This window comes from Teleopsis dalmanni, chromosome 1 (assembly GCF_002237135.1).
Source record: "Teleopsis dalmanni isolate 2A chromosome 1, ASM223713v2, whole genome shotgun sequence".
NCBI lineage: Eukaryota > Metazoa > Arthropoda > Insecta > Diptera > Diopsidae > Teleopsis > Teleopsis dalmanni.
In genome coordinates this window covers 168,676,385-168,696,112 of record NC_051846.1, presented here as the reverse complement: position 1 = coordinate 168,696,112, position 19,728 = coordinate 168,676,385, and the positions used below count along the sequence as shown (strand labels likewise).

The following is a 19,728-nucleotide window of genomic DNA, read 5'->3' as shown; positions in this document are numbered from 1 at the left end:
GGTACAGGAAAAAATTTTCAAGTGGCAACCGTGACCGGCACTAAGGCAAAACAGTGTTGTTTAGTAATAAATTTCAGAATTTGCCCATTTTAGGAGTAAATTACTCTCATTTCAGTAAGTTTTGCAAAAAAAAAGGCATTAAGCAACACAGTCTATTTTATAAAATTCTAATAATTTAATTATTTCACTTTCCGATTTTAAGGAAAAGCGTATAATTTTGAAAGTATTGTTAACAATTATAATAAGATAATATAATAACAAATTGACAATATTACAGCCTCTATGAGTTTTTTCTTGCTGGTTATTTTTGGTATTATTTTTGTTGGCAAATTGAAAGGGAGCATATCTAAATTTTCTTTTAAATTTTGGCACAACCAAAACGTACCAAAACATTCTATAAATACGAAATTAACAATACTTATGTGACACTCTGCATAACATGTATTTTTGGCATAGCTCGAAAGAGCGAATTTTGCCGTGCTCGAATCACTCTGCATAACATGACCCTAAGCGAACACTACTATCGGCGTGTCACTTCAGTGATTGTATACTGTCTGTTTAATGAGAAGAGAAATGCAAGCTTGTAGCTGTTTTGCAATCTAGTGCAATATAGAAAATAGATTGAAGAGGATGACGTTTAGATATAGATTTTACTAATATTAATTTATTTTAGATCCTGATGAGGACTCTCAAGTAGAGTCGATATATTAGAATAGATTTTTAAGATGATTTGGGAATTTGTCACCGCGTCACTGCATCCTTAGAGAATTATTGTGACAAGAGTCGATATATAGATTACATTGAAGAATATTAAATAAACGTTGAATTCAATTTAAACAAAAAGTGAACTTAGTCGAATATAAAAAATATATATACTAGCAAGTTATATCCAAATTTCAAATGAGATTGCGGTGATTTGTATCAATAATTGTTTTATTATATATAATAAGTGATCAGCAAATTTTTAGTTGAATAATTGGCTATTTAAATAAATATTATAATTAATTTAAAAAATATACATAAATTTTCTAGTAATTTTAGGCAATTTCTAAATCGTTCGAAATTATGTTTAGTTAATAATTACTTAATATTTTCAATTAAGATTTTTCTAGTAAAACAAAAGCACTAAAAAAAGAACTTTCTTTAAATGTTTTTGCGTATTTTTATCTTTAGTTTCTGCTTAAATCCAAATCTGGCACTAACTCCAAAGAAAATTAGTGCCAACACTCAAATTCAAAAGAAAAGCAATATTGTGCCTAATCCGCAAATGATTTATGTGCATAATGCCTTTCCACAATTGTTGCTTTAACATTGAAAGAAAAGTAATACTTTTATTCAATATAATTGCAGAAATTGTACTACTTAACCGCAAAATAATAATGCTTAAGCTGTCTTACCCCACTCGCTTTAGCAGTCTTCAATAGGTCCTTTACGGTTATTTAGTTAAAAGCCTTAACAGAGACTTAAGCATTCACACAAAACAAGCAATTTCCATATAGAAACTACTACTTGCAGTAATAAAATGTGTACGTAAATCAACATAATTATTATCCTGTCTTAAGGATAATACATGGCTAAATTCTCAAATGACTTTGTACACATTAGTATAATAAATTAATATGGAATTTAGGCGTTTATTGCACAGAATACAAATTCAATTACTTAATTGAAAAGACATTAATTTCTCCGTTCTAGGCTTTTAGTTGGTGTTAAATTGAATTTATAAAATGGTTCTGTATAAAAATGATTAATTTAAATTATAATGCAATATGTGTACTAAATATTATTATATTAGATCTACCATTCACTTTGCGTAAACGCTTCAATTATTCTTAGTTGACGCTGTTATCTGATGCAAATTCTATTTCAACTGATTTATGCTTTTTGATATAATTTGGCCAGCAATTAAGTATGAAATTTATATGAAAATCATGCTCTATTTATTTGCCTTCCATAGATGTGATTGTAGGTTTACTATAATACTTTGGCAGCTGCTCAAAATAAATTTGCATGCTTAATTGTATTGTTCCACAGTACAAGTGATGTGTCAAAACGAGCACGCACACACATTAGTACATGCAATATTGGGTTAGGATGGAAGCTCATCTATGAACTCGTTCAGCCATTGTTGAAAAAGTCATGAAATGTCAGGATGTACTATACTATTCTATGCATTCCATGCAGTTGAAATTGTTGGTCATCAAGGCGGAAGGGATCAAAGTTAAATCAAAATGTTTATATGACACTTGCACTTTTGATGGAAATTCGTGTTATAATTTCATCATGTAAATCCGCAAACGGATTTCAATAAGCCTACGAATATACATTGAGGCTCGTTTTGATGCAATTTTATTGCAATTAATTTTTTACTAAACGATATAGCATGAAGTGTATATTTTGGAGCGATAAAATATGAATATCTAGTATATTTAACGTAATTTGGTATGTGTTTTGTAAAGTATTTTTGTCAATTTACTTTATATAAGTACATGATTAAAATAAATAAATGTTATTAATGTAACATGAAGTCATTAAAAGTTTTTGGAACAAAATTTATTATTATTATTATTATTTAAATAGGCTATTTGTGCACCCCGACCTAAAAGACCTATTGTGCGCCTATAGGCCCAACTAGGACAATTTTAGACTATTTATAAATCTTATAATTGCAGTGGGCTTAATTTTACCTATTTGATTTGGGACCAGGATCCCGCTACTAATCGAGTCTACGTCTTGCCACCGCTGGGCAGTTGCATAGAACATGTTCTGATGTTTCCTTCTCCTCATGACAGAGTCGACAGGAATCACTTTCTACCGCACCTATAATCTTCATGTGGTAATTAACTCTACAGTGTCCTGTAAGAAGTTCAGTGTAGATTTTGTTTTCATTTCTGCTAAGGTTGATGATAGCATCAACTTTGATGTGTTCAGGATCAATGAGTCTTTTTGACTGTCGCATGCCTGTTTGGGCTCTCCAGTGTTCAAGTAGATGCTGTTTCTCCCGTTCACATAATAAGTTATTTTTGAAGCTATTTGTTACCCCGCAGAAGGGCTCTGGCCCAATGAAAGGAGTATATGCACCCTTCTTTGCTAATATGTCTGCTATTTCATTGCCTTCATGCCCCTCGTATCCCGGTACCCACATAAGAGTAACATAGTTCCTCGATGCTAGGGTGTTGAGAAGTTGAAAGCATTCCCAAACCAGCTTTGATTGGAATAAGGATTTTGCTAAAGATTTTAGAGCTGCTTGGCTGTCTGATAGAATGCCTCGGGTACCTCGGGTGCCCCTACGTATGCATTCTCTTGCACAAAGCTCTAAGGCATGGACCTCTGCCTGAAAAATGGAAGCAGTTTTTCCCCTTTGCGATTGCTTTACGAAAGTTTGGTCCCATAACTCCTGCTCATGCACTGCCATTATCCAATTTGGACCCATCAGTATACCATAATTGAGAGCCCTGCTTTAAGTTGATTTTATTATTTCTCCAAGTTGATCGGTCACTAATGACCACTAACAAAATTTATAGTGATTTAGTGAATTTTAATATAGAAATATTATGGAATAAAATATGAAAAGAAATATTCATTCAAATTTCCAATCGTCGAGTAAGATTAGTATGACTTTCTTTGTATTACGTTACTAGATTAGGTTCTGTGCTCAAGAAAGAGTAATAAAATTATGCAATAATAAATGTCTCTATAAATGAATATTATTGAAATTTAACAATTAAAAATAAATATATAATTGATTATTTCAATTATTTTACAGCTGGTTTATGATTTGTTTTCAAAGCAAATTAACAAAAAATTCCAAGTTTGAATATACAAGTCAAGTTCGGTTTTAATTCAGTTGCCTAATTAATGCTGACTCTAAGTTTCTAATTTGGCAGGGTACGAGTTCAGTTCTTGGTAATTGCAATCTTAAAAAAATTATTTACGAATAATTTAATGTAACAAATAATTCTAAGACCAGTGATAATCGATATTTGACAATACTGGAAACAGTTATATGGTCAGCCAAAAATGCAATGAAAAGTAATAAAAATGAATTTTTTGTTGTTGCAATTTCACTACAGTTCGATAAGAATTTGTCTATTGAAAATAATAGTTTATACTAAAAATTTAATTTCTTTTGTCAAAATTATACAAAATAAAATGTATAAATTAATAAATAATACAATTATTTAATATACATATAATAATACAAAAAATAGTATAAAAAACAACTGAACTGACATTTCTTAAATATATTCTCTGTCCTGCGTGTTCTGCAAAACAGGTCATTGAAAATAGGCCGTGTATTATTTGAATTGTAAATTTATGGGAACAATATGTATTAAAATCTAGATACTATAGTGTATTATATATATTATCCGCGTATAGCGTAGTTCAATTGAATTGCAACTTTTAAGAATGCTGCATTTTTGTATTTGAAATTACATTTTATTGAACTAGACGAAAAATTTTTGGAATAAGTCTTATACTGCACGAATATGACCTAGCGAAACGAATATTTTTTTTCCTTTTTTTGTGAGTGCTGTATAAAACACTGTAAAGTTGACCCGGTTTATTTGTCGTATTTGGATACAGTATAAAATACTACAAAGTTGAGCCGGTTTTTTTGTCGTAAAAGTGACAAAAATTAAGAATGAAACCTTGACTCAATCATTTTTAGAAACTGTATGCTGTGTTCTCTATAAATTGATAATAGAAGTATAGAAATTTTACTGGAAGGTTGTTTTAGAAGATAAATACATCTTTGTTACAATTTTTTAATTCATTCTTAATATTTGAATATTCTATGCCTCCACAGTTGATCTCAGAAGAATTTACAATCATTGCATTTAATTATAAATGAAATATAGAAAGGAGGAGGAGTATAGCAATATGCTATTTCCATGCTGTTTCGCGAATAAAAAACAGACTTTAAATATCCAAAAAAAAAAAAACGCAAACCTTATGTCTTATGGCCAAATTTTTACACAGAATTTGAAAATAGGTTTTGATATCAATACTAAATTTTCACTGATCTGTTTTTAAACAATATATGGAAGATTCGGTACGGATATGAGACACATAAAGAAGCAACAAAGCATATAATGTCAGGGTCAGGATATGACTTCTTAGTTGAAACCGAATGTTGTTAATGTCATTATTGTGATTTGTAATAGTAAAAGCATTGTTATTACTATTTTGATAATTTGCTGTTATGTCTAAACTTAAAAAGTAATGTATTTAATCTGTCTGAAATCCTACATTTTTTGCTGAGAAACTTGTCGAAGCACAAAAAATCAGGTTATAGTGATCGACGTTTTAATGAAGTTTCTCTTTAGCTCACCCACAATAACAATTTCACTTTTGACGTAATCATTGATGTCTGCATAAGATGGTACTAAAAGAATATTTTAAATACTACTGGAAGAAGCAATAATTAAAAATATCTCAACTACAATATTCGGAGACAGACCTTTAACCGTAGGTTTAACAAAAGCTGCTAGTTAACCCAATATCATAATTTTTGATAAACGTAGTACAGTTATAGGGATTTCTGTTATTGCTATTTTCCTGTTTCCGAAACTCAAATTGTCCCTTCTTGGTAATCGTTTTGAGTCGATTGAATCGGTAAAAGAGAATTCGCTGAAGAAACTAAAAGCCATACCTTCATGGGCCTACGAAAAGTATATGGAAGATTGGGTTAAGCGTTGGCATATGTGTATCGGTTCAGAAGGAGCATATTTTGACGGAGATAAAATAAATTTGGAATAAAATTTAAATTTACGTTTTATTTACAAAATCCGAGTACTTTTTGAGCAGAAGGTAAAGTTAATGACTATAGAACTCCAACATGTGTACCAAATAAGCAGTGTTACTGACAATATCGGAAACTATATTGCATTTTAAAAGCTGGTTAATGACAATGTAAACAAACGCTGTAGTTAATTGAATATGTGTATCATTTTGAGAAGACTCCTTTATTAGTGAAACAGATAAAGAGAATGAAATTGTATACGTGTGGGTATAGAACATGGATTATGGATTATGCTCCAGGGTTGTTTATCCGCCAGCTTTTCAGTTGATAAAAAATAAATAAATAAATAAATAAATAAATTGTACAGTAATATACGTGATTGTAGATAACTTAAACAACAAAAGAGGACAAAAGCTGCGAAAAATATTATTAAACTTATTTTTATTTTTCCATTTTCATAACAACAACAAAACAAAAATATTATTTAATAAAGTAATATTTATTGTTAGGACTATTGTTGCAGATACGTGTTGCAGCATATGTTGCAAGAGTCGTGTATGTGCTACTGCTTAAAGTTTACAAACATAAGCACAACTGCACACAAATTTGAAAGCAGTGGCATAGAAACTTAGTTGCATAGAAGTTTGGTTTGCGAACTCCTCTACCCTTCTGTCATGTCAATATTTTATATAATTTTAATACCGCCCTGCATTTGTTGTTGTGTACAAATAAATTTTTATGGTAGAAATGAGTGTGTTTCTATGTTTGTACATTTCTCAATATTTTAAATGCGCATTAAACGCATTGAATGCCACCGGAAATCGTTCAAACGGAAGTGCAACATTGATCACAGCCAAAGCGTAACTAACTGAAATTTTAGTTCATTCATTGTTGGCTCGTTGGTTCTTTGGTTCTTTGGTTGTTTGGTTGTTTGGTTGTTTGGTTCTTTGGTTTGCCATTATTATGTTATGCAGCCTTTGCCAGCGTAAAAAGGGATCGCGCAGTATAGTCAGCTTAAAATGGAATTTTTTTGCTTTCACTTTTTATTGACTATTTTTCTTTTGTATTTTATTTCATTCCATTTGATTTTACTTAACTCCACTTTAGTACCATTCAGCAGTTCCTTTTTTCCATTTTTCCATTTTTGGGAGAGATTTTTCAATGGTTTATGGTGAGGATTTCGATATTTGCTGCGCGCATTTAAACTGTAAATCGATTGCAATGGAGCGTGGAGTGCATGGAACATACATGCCAGTATAAAAATGCTTGGAAAACATTGGCCTAGCAGTGTGTTAGACTCTGATAAATGACAGCAATAATATTACTGTATTAGTTGAGAATTCGATTTGTCATATTTTATTGTAAATAATCAATAAAAATATTTTTTGTATTTCGCAACAAATATACGACAAGTCCTTTGGTTTTTATCCTATTTGATTGCGCTCCATTTCGTTACTCTGTTTCGCTTATGTGTCTTAAGTGGGGATTGAATTGAAGAATTTTAATGCAGTGGTGAATGTCCAATTGATATCGTTTATAAAAGACTTATTTCAAGCTGACAGTGAAAGATATAATTTATTATCAATATCTTAGTATTACGTTAGAAAGATGTCTTTGTTCCATATTCTTTACATTCTGTACAGCGTTGTCATTGATGCAAACGTTTCAGCAGATCCATAGAAATATTTTCACTTTTATATCTTATTTTTTCAGATAAAAAAGTAATTTATTTATTCATAAGCAAAATGCTTGCCTAGCGATATAAATTTTCTTACATTAAAAAATTGTAGTAATTTTTATTATTTCATTTTGCCATTGCGGAACTTATTTTTATACTCATATACTTTATACTTAACTTCAACTTATATTTTATCTGAATACTGCGCTTAGCAACACTTTTTGTAAGTTATTTAATGCAAACGTAAGAGTTCTCATATAGTTAATTCGCTTTTCAACAAAATTTAAAAAAGTTTTCATTTAAATAACCTGCACTGACTAAAGAAGTTACCAGACTGTGAAATAATCTATTGTGTAAGCAACTGTAGTAGTTGCTTAAGTGCAATAAAGGCTGAATTACCCCGAGTGCGGAAGTGTAGTGCAACAATATATGATTAAACTTTGTGTGTATCTACTTCAATGGGTTGTAAGTTGCACTGAAATTCTATAATGGAACAAAAGTTATTTTATTCAGGAAATTGACTAATTTCGTTAAAGTACATTTAATAATTAAAAAGGAATTGATACATTGAAGCCTAGTTATACAATGAACATTTAGGGAACTCTCAAGCTAAGTACAGTATAAGTTTATTTCAGCCTTTTACTGGATGGTTTTTACAATGTGAAGATTTAAGTGAAGATTTAATCTTTAATCAATTCTAAGTTTTTTCATTTATTTGTTATTTTAAACATTGAAAAAGTGATATCAATATAAATATATACATATATATATAGTAAAAGTGAACATCAGAGTGCAGCGTGTCTGCTTTTAGAGTTCGTCTACTAAAGCCTGAGACTTGTCTGTGTTCAAGCCTAGTCAATTGGTTAGAAGAAACTCACTCATTTAGTTGCATAGTGTTCTACCATTACCTCTGCCTAAAAGACGCTGTAATGTTGAAACAAGGGAAGCGAGACAGTGACTCCTTATTAGTGATGTAGTCAGAAATTATTTTTTGGCAGTGTTTTTGTATTTCACTTAATCTTTGTATCATTTTTTTATTATTTATAATTGATTTAGAGGGTTTTCGAATAGCAAAGAAAGAAAGGACAAAAACGATTTTGTAAATAAAACACATAAATTTAAATTTTATTCCAAATTTATTTTATCTCCTTCAAAATATGTTGCTTCTGAAGCGATACACATATGCCAACGCTTAACCCAATCTTCCATACACTTTTCGTAGGCCCGTGAAGGTATGGCTTTTAGTTCCTTCAGCGAATTCTCTTTTACCGATTCAATCGACTCAAAACGCTTACCACGAATGGGCAATTTGAGTTTCGGGAACAGGAAAAAGTCGCACGGATCCAGATCTGGCGAATATGGTGCCTGAGCGATAACAGTGATGCCGTGTTTGGTCAAAAAATCGCGTACAACAAGAATTTTCCATAGTAAAAATCGCTAAATGCACTTGAGGTAGTCTCACATTAACAGCTACTGTAAACAAATTAATTGACAGATGGCGCTCAAATTTGTACCATATGTCAAGAAAGGGTGTATCAACATAACAAAAAAAAAATAAAAAGGTCTATTACTTCAGGAGTAGTTAACAAACAACAAAATCCGGATACTTTTTGAGCAGAAGGTAGGTATATAAAGTAATTTGTAATTGTAATGTTATTAGTTTTTTAAGATTCTATAACTTATTATTAGGCTTTAAATAAAAGCGATTAAATAAACACATATTGTTAAATAGAAAAAAAATATTTTGCATTGTGAATGGAAGATAAATCCAATTATCCAAGCCCCTAAATATGCCGATAGACTCAATTCATTTATTAGAAAATACCCATTATCGATTCAGACGTTTAGTGGGAATTTCAACCTATCCTATTTATATTCAAGAATATAATTTTTACCAAAAATATTTGGTAAATAATTTTTGTCCAAATTTTAATATCTTTATAGACGAAAAGAGCAATTTATCAGTATAATTAAAGTAAAATACACAAAAAAAAACAATTTTTTTTACGAATTTTTTTTTTAAAAAGCTCTAGCAATTATCCTTAAAGCATTCATAAATTTTAAGATTTATGTAAAAAGAGAAAAGTGGGGCAATACGAAATTGTTACAACTGAATTTATGTGTCAAGCCCTTAAAAGTACGCACTTTTATATTGTTTAATCTGTGAAATGAAATGAACAAAAGAAAGATATTTTAGGAAAATACAAAAGTGATGGTATTTATAAATACAAGTCTTAGCAAAACAACACAAAGTTGTTGAACTTTTGCAGTTGTAAGTTAAGTTTATGAATTAAATATGAAAAGTACAAAAACAAAAAGTAACGAAATTTTGTGTAATGCTTCTTTCTACATAGCTTTGAGCTAAAACTAAAACTAAAAAAGAACTTAAAGAATTGCACTTTTCACTGTCATTTAAACGAGTGAATGCAATTTGTTGCACATGATTTCATATATAAATACGAGTATAAACGCATAAGTGAGATAAGTGCTTCATACAAGTGACTGAAGTGCCTAAGAGCGTGCAATAAAATAGACACACTTCGTTTCTTTTTGTAGTGTTTTCTAGGTTCAAGGCTTCAAGGCTTCAACAGAATGTTTCAGTAAATGTGAGGTTAAATTTTTAAGATTTCAATTAACAAAAAGCATACAAAGTAAATTTCAAATTTGACCCAATTTTTCGTTGACTCTTTGAACGGAAATTACATATATAAAAGCAACATTTTTTGCTACTTTTTGACTTCTTCTTTATGTGTAAAAGTTAAGTTATGTAAGTGAATCTATCTATTAGAGGAGCAATGAGAACTCAAGTTGTCCGAAAGCATACATGTACACTTTTGTTTTGCGAGCAACTTTCGCCGTGCGTTAGTTTAATCATTACACCAATGCTTCATTAGTTAAGTACACACCAATGGCCATACACACGTACAAGTTGGTTGGCTTGAGTGCAGCCAACCAAATTTTCAAGCTTCCGGTTGTAGCTTTATTAGCCTTGACTGTGCGCTTTCAAACTTTAAGTGCGCACTTGTACACAGAGCAATTTACAATGCTTTCATGTGTCGGCGTGGAACGCGTATCCGGCGTTCACAGTTCACTTCACATCACATACAGAAGACACATACAATTATACAAACAGTCCCAAATGTATTTCGCCATTCGCTCATTCAGTGCGGTAAAAACAAATGTTGGGAAAATTTGAAAAAACTGTGAGCATGAAAATTCATGCTAATCCGGTATCAGTTTACTTTGGCAGCAGATAGGTGGGAGTGAAAAGTTGAAGAAGTGAAAGAACAATGTTCAAACGATTTTAGCTTTATTTCATTGAATTATGAAATATTGATTTCCATCGAAGTCAGTTGTACACATACGAGCACCTAGCAGGGCAGCGAGCACTTCATGTGCGGTTATCTGCACATTTTTTCCTCATGCACTTCCAATCAAATAGATCGGTTTGTATGGCTGCATCCACAATGGTACTACAGATGTGCTTCACATGTGCTCTATTCAGTTCTTGCATACTTATGCCTTTATGTGGGTATGAGTGTTCTTTTAAAGGATATACCACCCCTACGAGTGAAAAATCAGTATGCGAGCTTGTCTGAAAGTTAATTATTTGCAATTTTCATAGTACAGCACTTAGGTGCTTGGGAGTGTTGTTTAGTTGGCAGAAGTGGAAAATGCATTTTACAGATATTAATAAAATTATTTATTGTTTTCACTATATTTTATACATATGAATTTATGTGCATAATAAATGAAACAATGTAAAAATGTTTGGATGATAAAATCATTTAATAAAATTAATTATTAAATATTAAAAAATGCAAATAAAGTTTATACATAACATAAACAGAATAATTTACAATTGATTGAACTTTATATAGTTTTAAATAATAATAGGTTAAAAATTCCATAAAATTAAACATAATTATTCAAAAATTGGCTATTGTAATTTATTATTAAAATGTTTTTAAATAACAAGTATAAGCTAATAATTATTTCATAAGTTATTCATTATTGATTTACTTAAAATTAATAATTGCATGTTTAGTATTAAAATTTTAAGTACCAAATTATATGTTAATACAAATTGAAATTTATGTAAGTACATAAAAATATATATATATCAAATTTATAAATTATAAATTAATTGACACTTAAGAATTTTCAGTGTGAACAATTACTTATATTGTTAAATTTTTATTCAAATCAATTTTTTGTTAAGATAAACATTACCAGAATTATGAGGAAAAAATCTGTATTACCTTATTGACTATATCTTAAACTCTTTTTATATATATTAATCTCAATCTGTTTAATTGGGTTTTAATAACTAATATAAACCATAATTTTAAAACAGGATCTTTCAGTGGTATTAATTTATATATATTAAGATATTTAAATATATTGTGGGGCAATGTTATATGGATAGTTATATGACGAGTAATTACGGTAATTCTAAGCTCTTTTGGGTCATGACCAAAAGGCATGTAACAGAGAGCGTTATATGACAATTGTTAATTTTCTAGCTTTATTATAATTTGGGTACGTTTTTTTGTACCCAAATTTCAATGCTATCTATTTTTATGTATGTATAACACAAATTTACACAAAAATACACATATTTACTCTTAATAAGCATAAATTCTGTCATTTATTACTAAGCAATTTTATTTTGAGCAACGTGGTGAGGCGCAAAAAGCTTCGTCGTCGTGATCTTATTTTAATTAATAAATTAAATCAATTTTTAAATTTTATATTAGAAACAAATTCTAGACATATGATGTGACCATAACTATCACTATTACTTGGCATTAAGTGATGAATTAGGTTAGGTTTAACCGATGTTTCTATGGGATCCATTTAGATATACTGTCCAATTATTTTACGGCATGTAGGGGAAGCTCAGAGTTTAAAACCATTTAGAACCTTTGATAACGCTTAGAATGCTATTATGCTATTTATAATTGACCCATATCGTCAAAAAAGGGGGTTCCTAAAGTGTTAAGTGGCTACCCTGCATGAACTGGGCAAAGACCGAGTAAGTGAGAGGCACTTTCATCGTCTTTCCCACAGCTGCGACAAGTATGATTGAAAGGGAGATTCAATCATCTAGCATAAGACTTATACGGGGCATCTCAATGTGAATATTGGATTTATTGGAAAATCGATAGATTTCATACAGATGCCTGCATATCGTTGAGTCTTCCCATCTTTTATTAAAAATATCAGCCCAGAAAGACCTCAGTAACAATTTGCATGATAAGTGATCAATTAATGGCGATGTGATTTTACTTTAAAAAGGATATGATTCAAAATGCAATCAGTAAAGTATTCAGTTCAACACAGACTTAAAATATTTGTTCTGGAAATAAGAACAACCTTGTTGGGTATAAATGACGGTAACAGATTACAGATGGTACAGATTTCAGATCACAGACGGTAACAGTTTCTACTACTGTGTTAGCTGATCATTTCAGGTGCAGACACAAGAGAAGATTATATTTAAAAACATATAGACAAATATAATATGCTTAAGTTAATAGTTTTTTTTTTTAAATATCTGTTGATATTGTTAGGGTATTATTATGTGCTCTCTCATACTAGACAAAAACATGAACAGATGATGTTGTGGTATTACGTTGTAGGGATCAGCTAATATAAATATATATGTAAGTATTATGTGAAGGATAGGTCACGAAAATATATTATGTTCTACCATCATCTATATATTTGATAGGGTTATATCTTATGTTAAGCCTCTAGATTAATGGTGTATCCAGTAGTTAAACACCATTGAGACCGGGTATTACCAATGGTGCTTGGGGGTCTCGGCGGTGCTGCGAGGAAGTACTGTCCTTATGCGTGAAACAGCGGCAGATTCGCTAGCATGAGCGTGGGTTTTGAGATACCTGTAATAAAGTTGTTGACATACTCAGGAGGTTGATGTGTGTGTTTGCTGTACTTGCTTGGAATTGATTTTCAAATATAAGTTTCAGCAATCAATAATATGCAAGGAAAATACTAAAGGCACAAGCTTGTAGCCACAGAAAAGGTTAAGGATTCATGATGGAAACAGAGCTCTAGTTCGTTGAGTTCAATTAGTGACTGGAGATATGGAAACAAAATTAAGATAGTTAAATTATCATCATTTTTTTTGTGGTAATATTCCCTGAGTAAGTTCCCGGAGTGTGTAAACCGCGCCTGTATTATTAATTAAAATTTACTTAACAAATAATATGGAAATTCATAAGAACACATTAAGTAATTTGCAGAAAGAAAGGAAAATTGCAGAAACTACTGCAATATATAGAAAATTAGACCAGTTGGATAAAGTTTTAAGTTGTGAATCCAAAAATAAAAAAATTGCACTTGAGTCAAATGACAGTGAATGTGACAGTTTAGAGGAAAGTATAGAATTTATTGAAAATTCTGAACAAAACAAAATTGTTTACAATAATAAATGCTTTAAACTTAAAACTATTTGTGGATGAAGTTTTAATTAATTTTAACTACCATGGAAAAGCTGTTAAAAAACTCTAACAAACTTTAAAATAGTGTATATCTTATTTGATAAAGAAGAACTATAATTAATTTCTTCAGCGCTGTTATTTTAAATTTATTTTAAATTTATTTTAAATTGCTTTTCAGACTTATTTCCTTTTAATAAGTCTGAGATTGGCATTTAAGTCAACTCTACAGCTAAGCCACAAGAGAATTAAGCAAAAAAAGTATACATATAATAAAAAATAGTAAAAAAAAAACTAATGCGAATATAAAAAGAATATGGTTTTTACTGATGGCAGTCGATAAAAACACAATTTAAATAAATTATATAATTTAAGGTTTCCCATTTATTACAAAAAGTTAAATAATAAATTGTGTATTTAATTAGTTACCCAACACTTTGGCCCCCTTCAAACCATATTCAATTGAACAATACGGTTAGTTTATGGATTGTTCTTTCAATAATGCCCTTTGAGGTATTTACAAGACCACCGCTTTCAGATAGATACCACTTTTCGAGCAGGTTCATATTAACAATTGTAGTCCGCTTCAGCAACGCGGTGGGAGTGCACCCACTCAGAAAAAAGGTAGGAGCTTAGGCATCGGATTCACTAGAGTCGGACGATAGTGGTGTCTACTTCAATTGTTACTATTGCAAGGTAGAAGCTAAGGCTTCGGATTCACTAGGGTCGGATGATAGTGGTGTCTACTTCGGTTGCTGCTGTTGACAGCTATTGCACCACTAGTATAGTGGGCATCAAAGTTTTATTTAGGTGATTATTTAAACCATCGCTTAGAAACTTTAAAATATAAGTTTTAAATAAGAAAAATTTGTGTCAAGCAATTTTTTTATTTTAACGTATAATTATATTTTACGAGATCGACATATCATTGAAAATTTCTAAAATTTGATAACTTATTTTTCTTAATAAATTAAATTTTAAAAAAATTATATTTATTTATTTATCTGTTCAGTATGTTTCAGTTTTTCACTTAAAGAAAAATTTGCGAAAAATTTTGTGTGAATTAATTTGATTATAAATTAAAGTGAATCAATTAAATTAGATACATCGTCGATGATATTTTGATATGTACAAGTAAGGCGATTATTTTTTCATTAAAATTTATTGAATTATTCCATTTATTTACATATGCTCATACCTCTTATTTTATATTCTTAAATTCCTTTAAATTATGTTTTTGCAGGGTATTGATCCTTTTAGAGAGGTGAAATATTACGAAATAACCTTTATAAAATGATTTTGATTTTTAATAGGGTAACAATAATTCAGCTTTAGCGTCAAAATTATTTTTTTTATCTATTTATTTTTTTCTTATTACGGATTAATATAAAATTTGAGTGAAGAAACTGACATATAGGAAAAAAAATTTTTAATAGATTTTAAAAATATTTTAGAAATCAAATCATCACTGAAAAAATGTAATTTTGATATGTTATTTATGCTGATGAAATAACTTTTTATAAAAAACATTTTCGTTTATTTTTCTCTTAAGTTAGTTTCAATTTTTCACGTCAAAAAATTTTTAAGTTGAGTTAAATTTTATGTGAGCTTATTTTGTTATATATTGAGAAGTGTAAGTTTAGATACACATTGTATTCAAGAAAATTTTATTATGTAAAATTCAATGGCTTATTCCACGGTTTAACACTTTTTTCTACTTAATCTTGTGCTTCTACTCTAATGAATTATGTTTTTCCAGGTCGCATTAGAGCTTTAGTGAGGTGATTTTGGAGAACCAATTTTTATCTTGGGTTGTGTAAGTTTAATTTATTCTATAGACTCTATACCTTATATTATTTATCGAAAATTACAGTGCAAATTTATTTTAACACTATTTTCACTTAAAAACAAATACTTGGTGGATTATTTCAATAGTCCTCTATTTAACATAATCATCTCTGAAATAATTTTTGACTATTTTTTTAAATTTGCTCTTTAAATACGATTGAGTAAATCAGCACACAATATTAGTAAAAATCACAGAATATCACAAATTATAGTAATCAGACCATCACGGACAAAAATCTCACATTTGATTTAATTTATCTTGATGAGACAACTTCTTATAAAAATCATTTCTATATTTGTTTTTTCTAAAGTCATTTCATCTCAAGAAAGAGTAAAATTGTTATGTGACTTTAATTTGTCATAATATATTATAATAAATCAATCCACAAAATATTATTGATTTTTGTTGAGTTATATATTAGAGTTTTAAAAATTCCATTCATCGATTTTTTCTCTCGACATCGTCCTATTCCAGGTAATTGAATCCTTTCAGTGAGGGGCAGTAAACGGATATATTCGATTTATCTGTTATTGCTATCGCGGATAAGAAATTAAGATTCTATTTGACGAATCAAGACTATACAATATTCTTCTTGGAGTAAGTAAGATCAGCTTGTTTTACATAAAAATTATTATTATTTGTTAATTATTACTGATAAAATTCATTATAAAAATAGTATCGAAAAATAAGATAAGGATATTTTCGGATTCAATGATTGCTGGCGGTGGGGCTTTTTTTGGAGTAAGTAAGATCAATTTATATATTGCATAAAATCTATCCTGTAAATTATGTTCCTCTTATTTCTGAATTAATTCATTGTAAAATTTGTAGTGAAGAGCAGAATATCGACTTTTGAGGTTTTTATTTCTGTTGGCGGCGGGACTTTTTTGGAATAGGTAAGATCAATTTATCTATTGCACACAATTTGCTTTTTCTCTTATTTTCGTATACTGATTTAATTCATTATAATCTATGATTAAACTGAATTTAAATAATTGAAAATGAAATATGTTCAAATCCTCAATATAAAATTTTTTAAGTTGATTGTTTATATAACAAACTAACATATATATTATTTACTATTTTATATGTTTTGGGAACATAAGGGCGCTTCAGGACTTTTGGTTGCGGTTTCTGGACGGATAAACCGTAAGTGTGGGCTTATACTTATTCTTATTAGACATAGATAGGATATTCAGATATTGTAAAGGTAGTTTTAGTAGTTACTTTGGTTCCTTTGTTTCTTGCGAAATATAGTTAAATACAATTTTGTAGTCATTAGTTTTGATCACACATTAAGAGAATTACTTAATGGCTAATGCTTTAAGACTTATTTAATCTAATAACGGTTTCTTTATATTTTTCTATATTGAAGTATGCATTTCTGAATTTCAATTGAATACTTACTGCAGACAATATATGACTATTATATATTTATAGTGAGGGCAAGAAAAGGGCATTTGCGTTATCCACTTTTTCTAGCTGGTAGGATATTAACTGTTCAGTATTCAGTATTTTAACAACTAGAGATAACGATAGAAAACTGCTACTTCAGTTGCTTGATTGTCTACAATACCTTTATTCTTCGCAATGCCATAATGATAATCACTGTTACTTTTCAATCTGCTATCTCCTATTTGCAATTTTCTATTATTTAAATCACTATTCTGTGGTCGCAATAGGAGTATAGAGTAGTTGTTGAAATTTCAGTAAAAATACCAAATGGCTTTTATAAAATATTAAAAATCTATAACATAAATATCTATAATTCTTATTTTTCTTCTATGATTGTTCAGTATTTGTTTTTTCACAACAAAAAACTAGTGGGGTTGAATACAAAATCGTACCTTGTACTTTCAAAGAAAACGGGTGAGTCTTTTAATAAAAACCCTTAATTTCAGTGTTATATATTTTGTCATTTTGTGTTCAAATAAAAGTTTAAGAACAGTTGGGAGGACCTTTTTGGTGTTAGTTACCTTTCAGACAGTTAAAGAATTTAGTCAAAATGGTAACTGAAGAAATCAAGCCAAAGATTAACGCCAGTAAAGGGTACTTAAACTTTTTGAGGGATTTTAGTATGAAATTAGTTGATAAAAGCGCCACTCATGTTGTCTTGTCTGGCGCGCACCATTGGAATACTTTAAGTGATGCTAGCAAACATGTATATCGCGAAATGGTACGTGAATATGTATATATTTTATATATGGATACAAAAATGAATAGTTTTTTATGCATAGGGGGACGCATGTGGTGGTTGCCCCAAAAAGAAAAAAAATCCTTGCAAAAAAAAGAAGCCAGCATGCCCTAAGAAAAAGCCCAAGTGTCCGAAGAAAAAAAAGAAAAATTCCTGCAAGAAAAAGAAGCCAGCATGCCCTAAGAAAAAGCCGAAGTGTCCTAAAAAAAAGAAAAATCCCTGCAAAAAGAAGAAGCCTCGCTGCCCCAAGAAAAAAAAGAAGAGTTGCGGCGCAAAGAAGCCAAAGTGCACCCAGCCTGGGCCGCTTACAAATAATGCGTATTTGAATTATCTGAGATACTTCCGTCGTAATAATTGTGGTTTGGAACCAAAAGAAATTATTAAAAAGGCGGCCAAGTGTTGGTGCAAACTACCACCTGAAAAACGTTTGCGCTTTGAAAAGCAGGTATGGTATTACACGAGAAAAACAAAGTGATACATTTTTTTTTTTCTAAAGTTGTTATTATAAATAAATTTTTTGCTAGGCTTGCAAAATGTCAAAATCTTGCAAACGAAAGAACACCAAGATTTGCAAGGAGGCTCTTAAGCGTAAGAAGAAGAAACCATGCTGCCCTTGAAAACATCGTTTTTAAGGGCAGTCCAACGGGAAGTATTTTAGAAAATATTTTGTACGGCCATATAACAATCTACATAATAACAAATTATATGGAATTGTAGATTGTAACTAATCTAAAATACTTTCAAGTAACTGAAACGTTTTTCTGGCCGGAATCAAGAAAACTGCATATGGACGAAACAATTTCGAATGTCTCCAAACTTAACCATGCTATATTTTTTGTTTGGAGTAATGATGTTTTAATCTGACTTGCAAGTGCTTCCAAATAACATTGCTAACTAGAAGTGTTTATTTATAAATTGACTGCATATTTAGAATCTAAGCTCTTTTTAATAAGGTGTAATACCGTTAAATTTAAAATTTTTTTGCGTAGGTATATATTTTTAATGAAATATCCGTCTCAGATATAGTTTAGTAGGTTAATATATATTATATTGTAAAACTAAGAAGTGTATGTAAATTAGTTAACTGTATTCTGTTTTTGAAATTAACAATAATTTGAGGAAAATATATTTTAAGTATGTGTGTTTAAAAATAACAATTGCCTTAGTTTCATTATATTTTTTTACATATTTTTTAAATATTGTGTACTTATACACAAGTTAAAATAAAGAATAAACGTAAATAACCCAAAATTTATGCTTGCTGCCATATCAAAGAAATCCGTCTAACATTAGCCGCTGAAAACCAAACAGCTACAATTGATGGTATTGAAGAGTTTTCTTACCTTGTAATTATGATCACTAAGTAGTGTGCAGCTAAAACCGATACTAGCTAGCGTATTAAAATAGCTATTAAATTTTGTCAATATTGCAAAAATGGTTCTTGAATACAAAACGAAGTATACGAATACGAAGTAGCTCTTGATCGAGCACTCTATGATGTTCCATGCAAGAGAGCCTAAAAAAAACACTCTAGGCTAAATTATATAATAGTCTTTTTAATAATACTATTTTGAATATAGTTTAGCATGCCACAACTATATGTATGAAGAGTGTTCAGTTTCAGAAAGAATCTGAGTTGATATCCAGATTTAATTCTGTTACAACGATTTGCTTAAATTTTTCTAACTAAAAATTCAGGAAAATAAAAATCCTATAAATTCTATAAAAATTATTTCATAGGATTATAGTGTGTAATCTTTTTCGGAATAGCATGTTCTAGCTAATATTTTTTTT

At 29.9% G+C, this 19,728-nt stretch overlaps 1 protein-coding gene across 3 annotated transcripts; it reads left to right on the top strand.

Annotated features, from left to right (window-relative positions):
* Positions 1-14,911: 14,911 nt before the first annotated feature.
* On the top strand, positions 14,912-19,091 carry LOC119670056 (histone-like protein 18C). Of its 3 annotated transcripts, none has more exons than XM_038080163.1 (10): positions 14,912-15,025; positions 15,651-15,707; positions 16,215-16,337; positions 16,417-16,481; positions 16,572-16,636; positions 16,847-16,889; positions 17,565-17,609; positions 17,678-17,916; positions 17,978-18,379; positions 18,459-19,091. In XM_038080163.1, the coding sequence occupies exons 8-10, from the start codon at positions 17,746-17,748 to the stop codon at positions 18,549-18,551; spliced, it is 666 nt and encodes a 221-aa protein (XP_037936091.1). In that variant the 5' UTR covers positions 14,912-15,025; positions 15,651-15,707; positions 16,215-16,337; positions 16,417-16,481; positions 16,572-16,636; positions 16,847-16,889; positions 17,565-17,609; positions 17,678-17,745; the 3' UTR covers positions 18,552-19,091. The 3 variants fall into 3 exon arrangements, with proteins under 3 accessions (XP_037936091.1, XP_037936088.1, XP_037936089.1); XM_038080160.1 differs by having other exon boundaries at positions 17,537-17,609; XM_038080161.1 differs by lacking the exon at positions 14,912-15,025 and adding an exon at positions 15,498-15,524 and having other exon boundaries at positions 17,537-17,609.
* The last annotated feature ends 637 nt before the right edge of the window (positions 19,092-19,728 follow it).

Coding starts and splice junctions, on each gene's coding strand:
- LOC119670056 (XM_038080163.1), top strand. CDS start 17,746: ATGGTAACTGAAGAAATCAAGCCAAAGATTAACGCCAGTAAAGGGTAC. Junction 17,917..17,977: donor AACATGTATATCGCGAAATG/GTACGTGAATAT, acceptor TTTTATGCATAG/GGGGACGCATGTGGTGGTTG. Junction 18,380..18,458: donor GTTTGCGCTTTGAAAAGCAG/GTATGGTATTAC, acceptor ATTTTTTGCTAG/GCTTGCAAAATGTCAAAATC.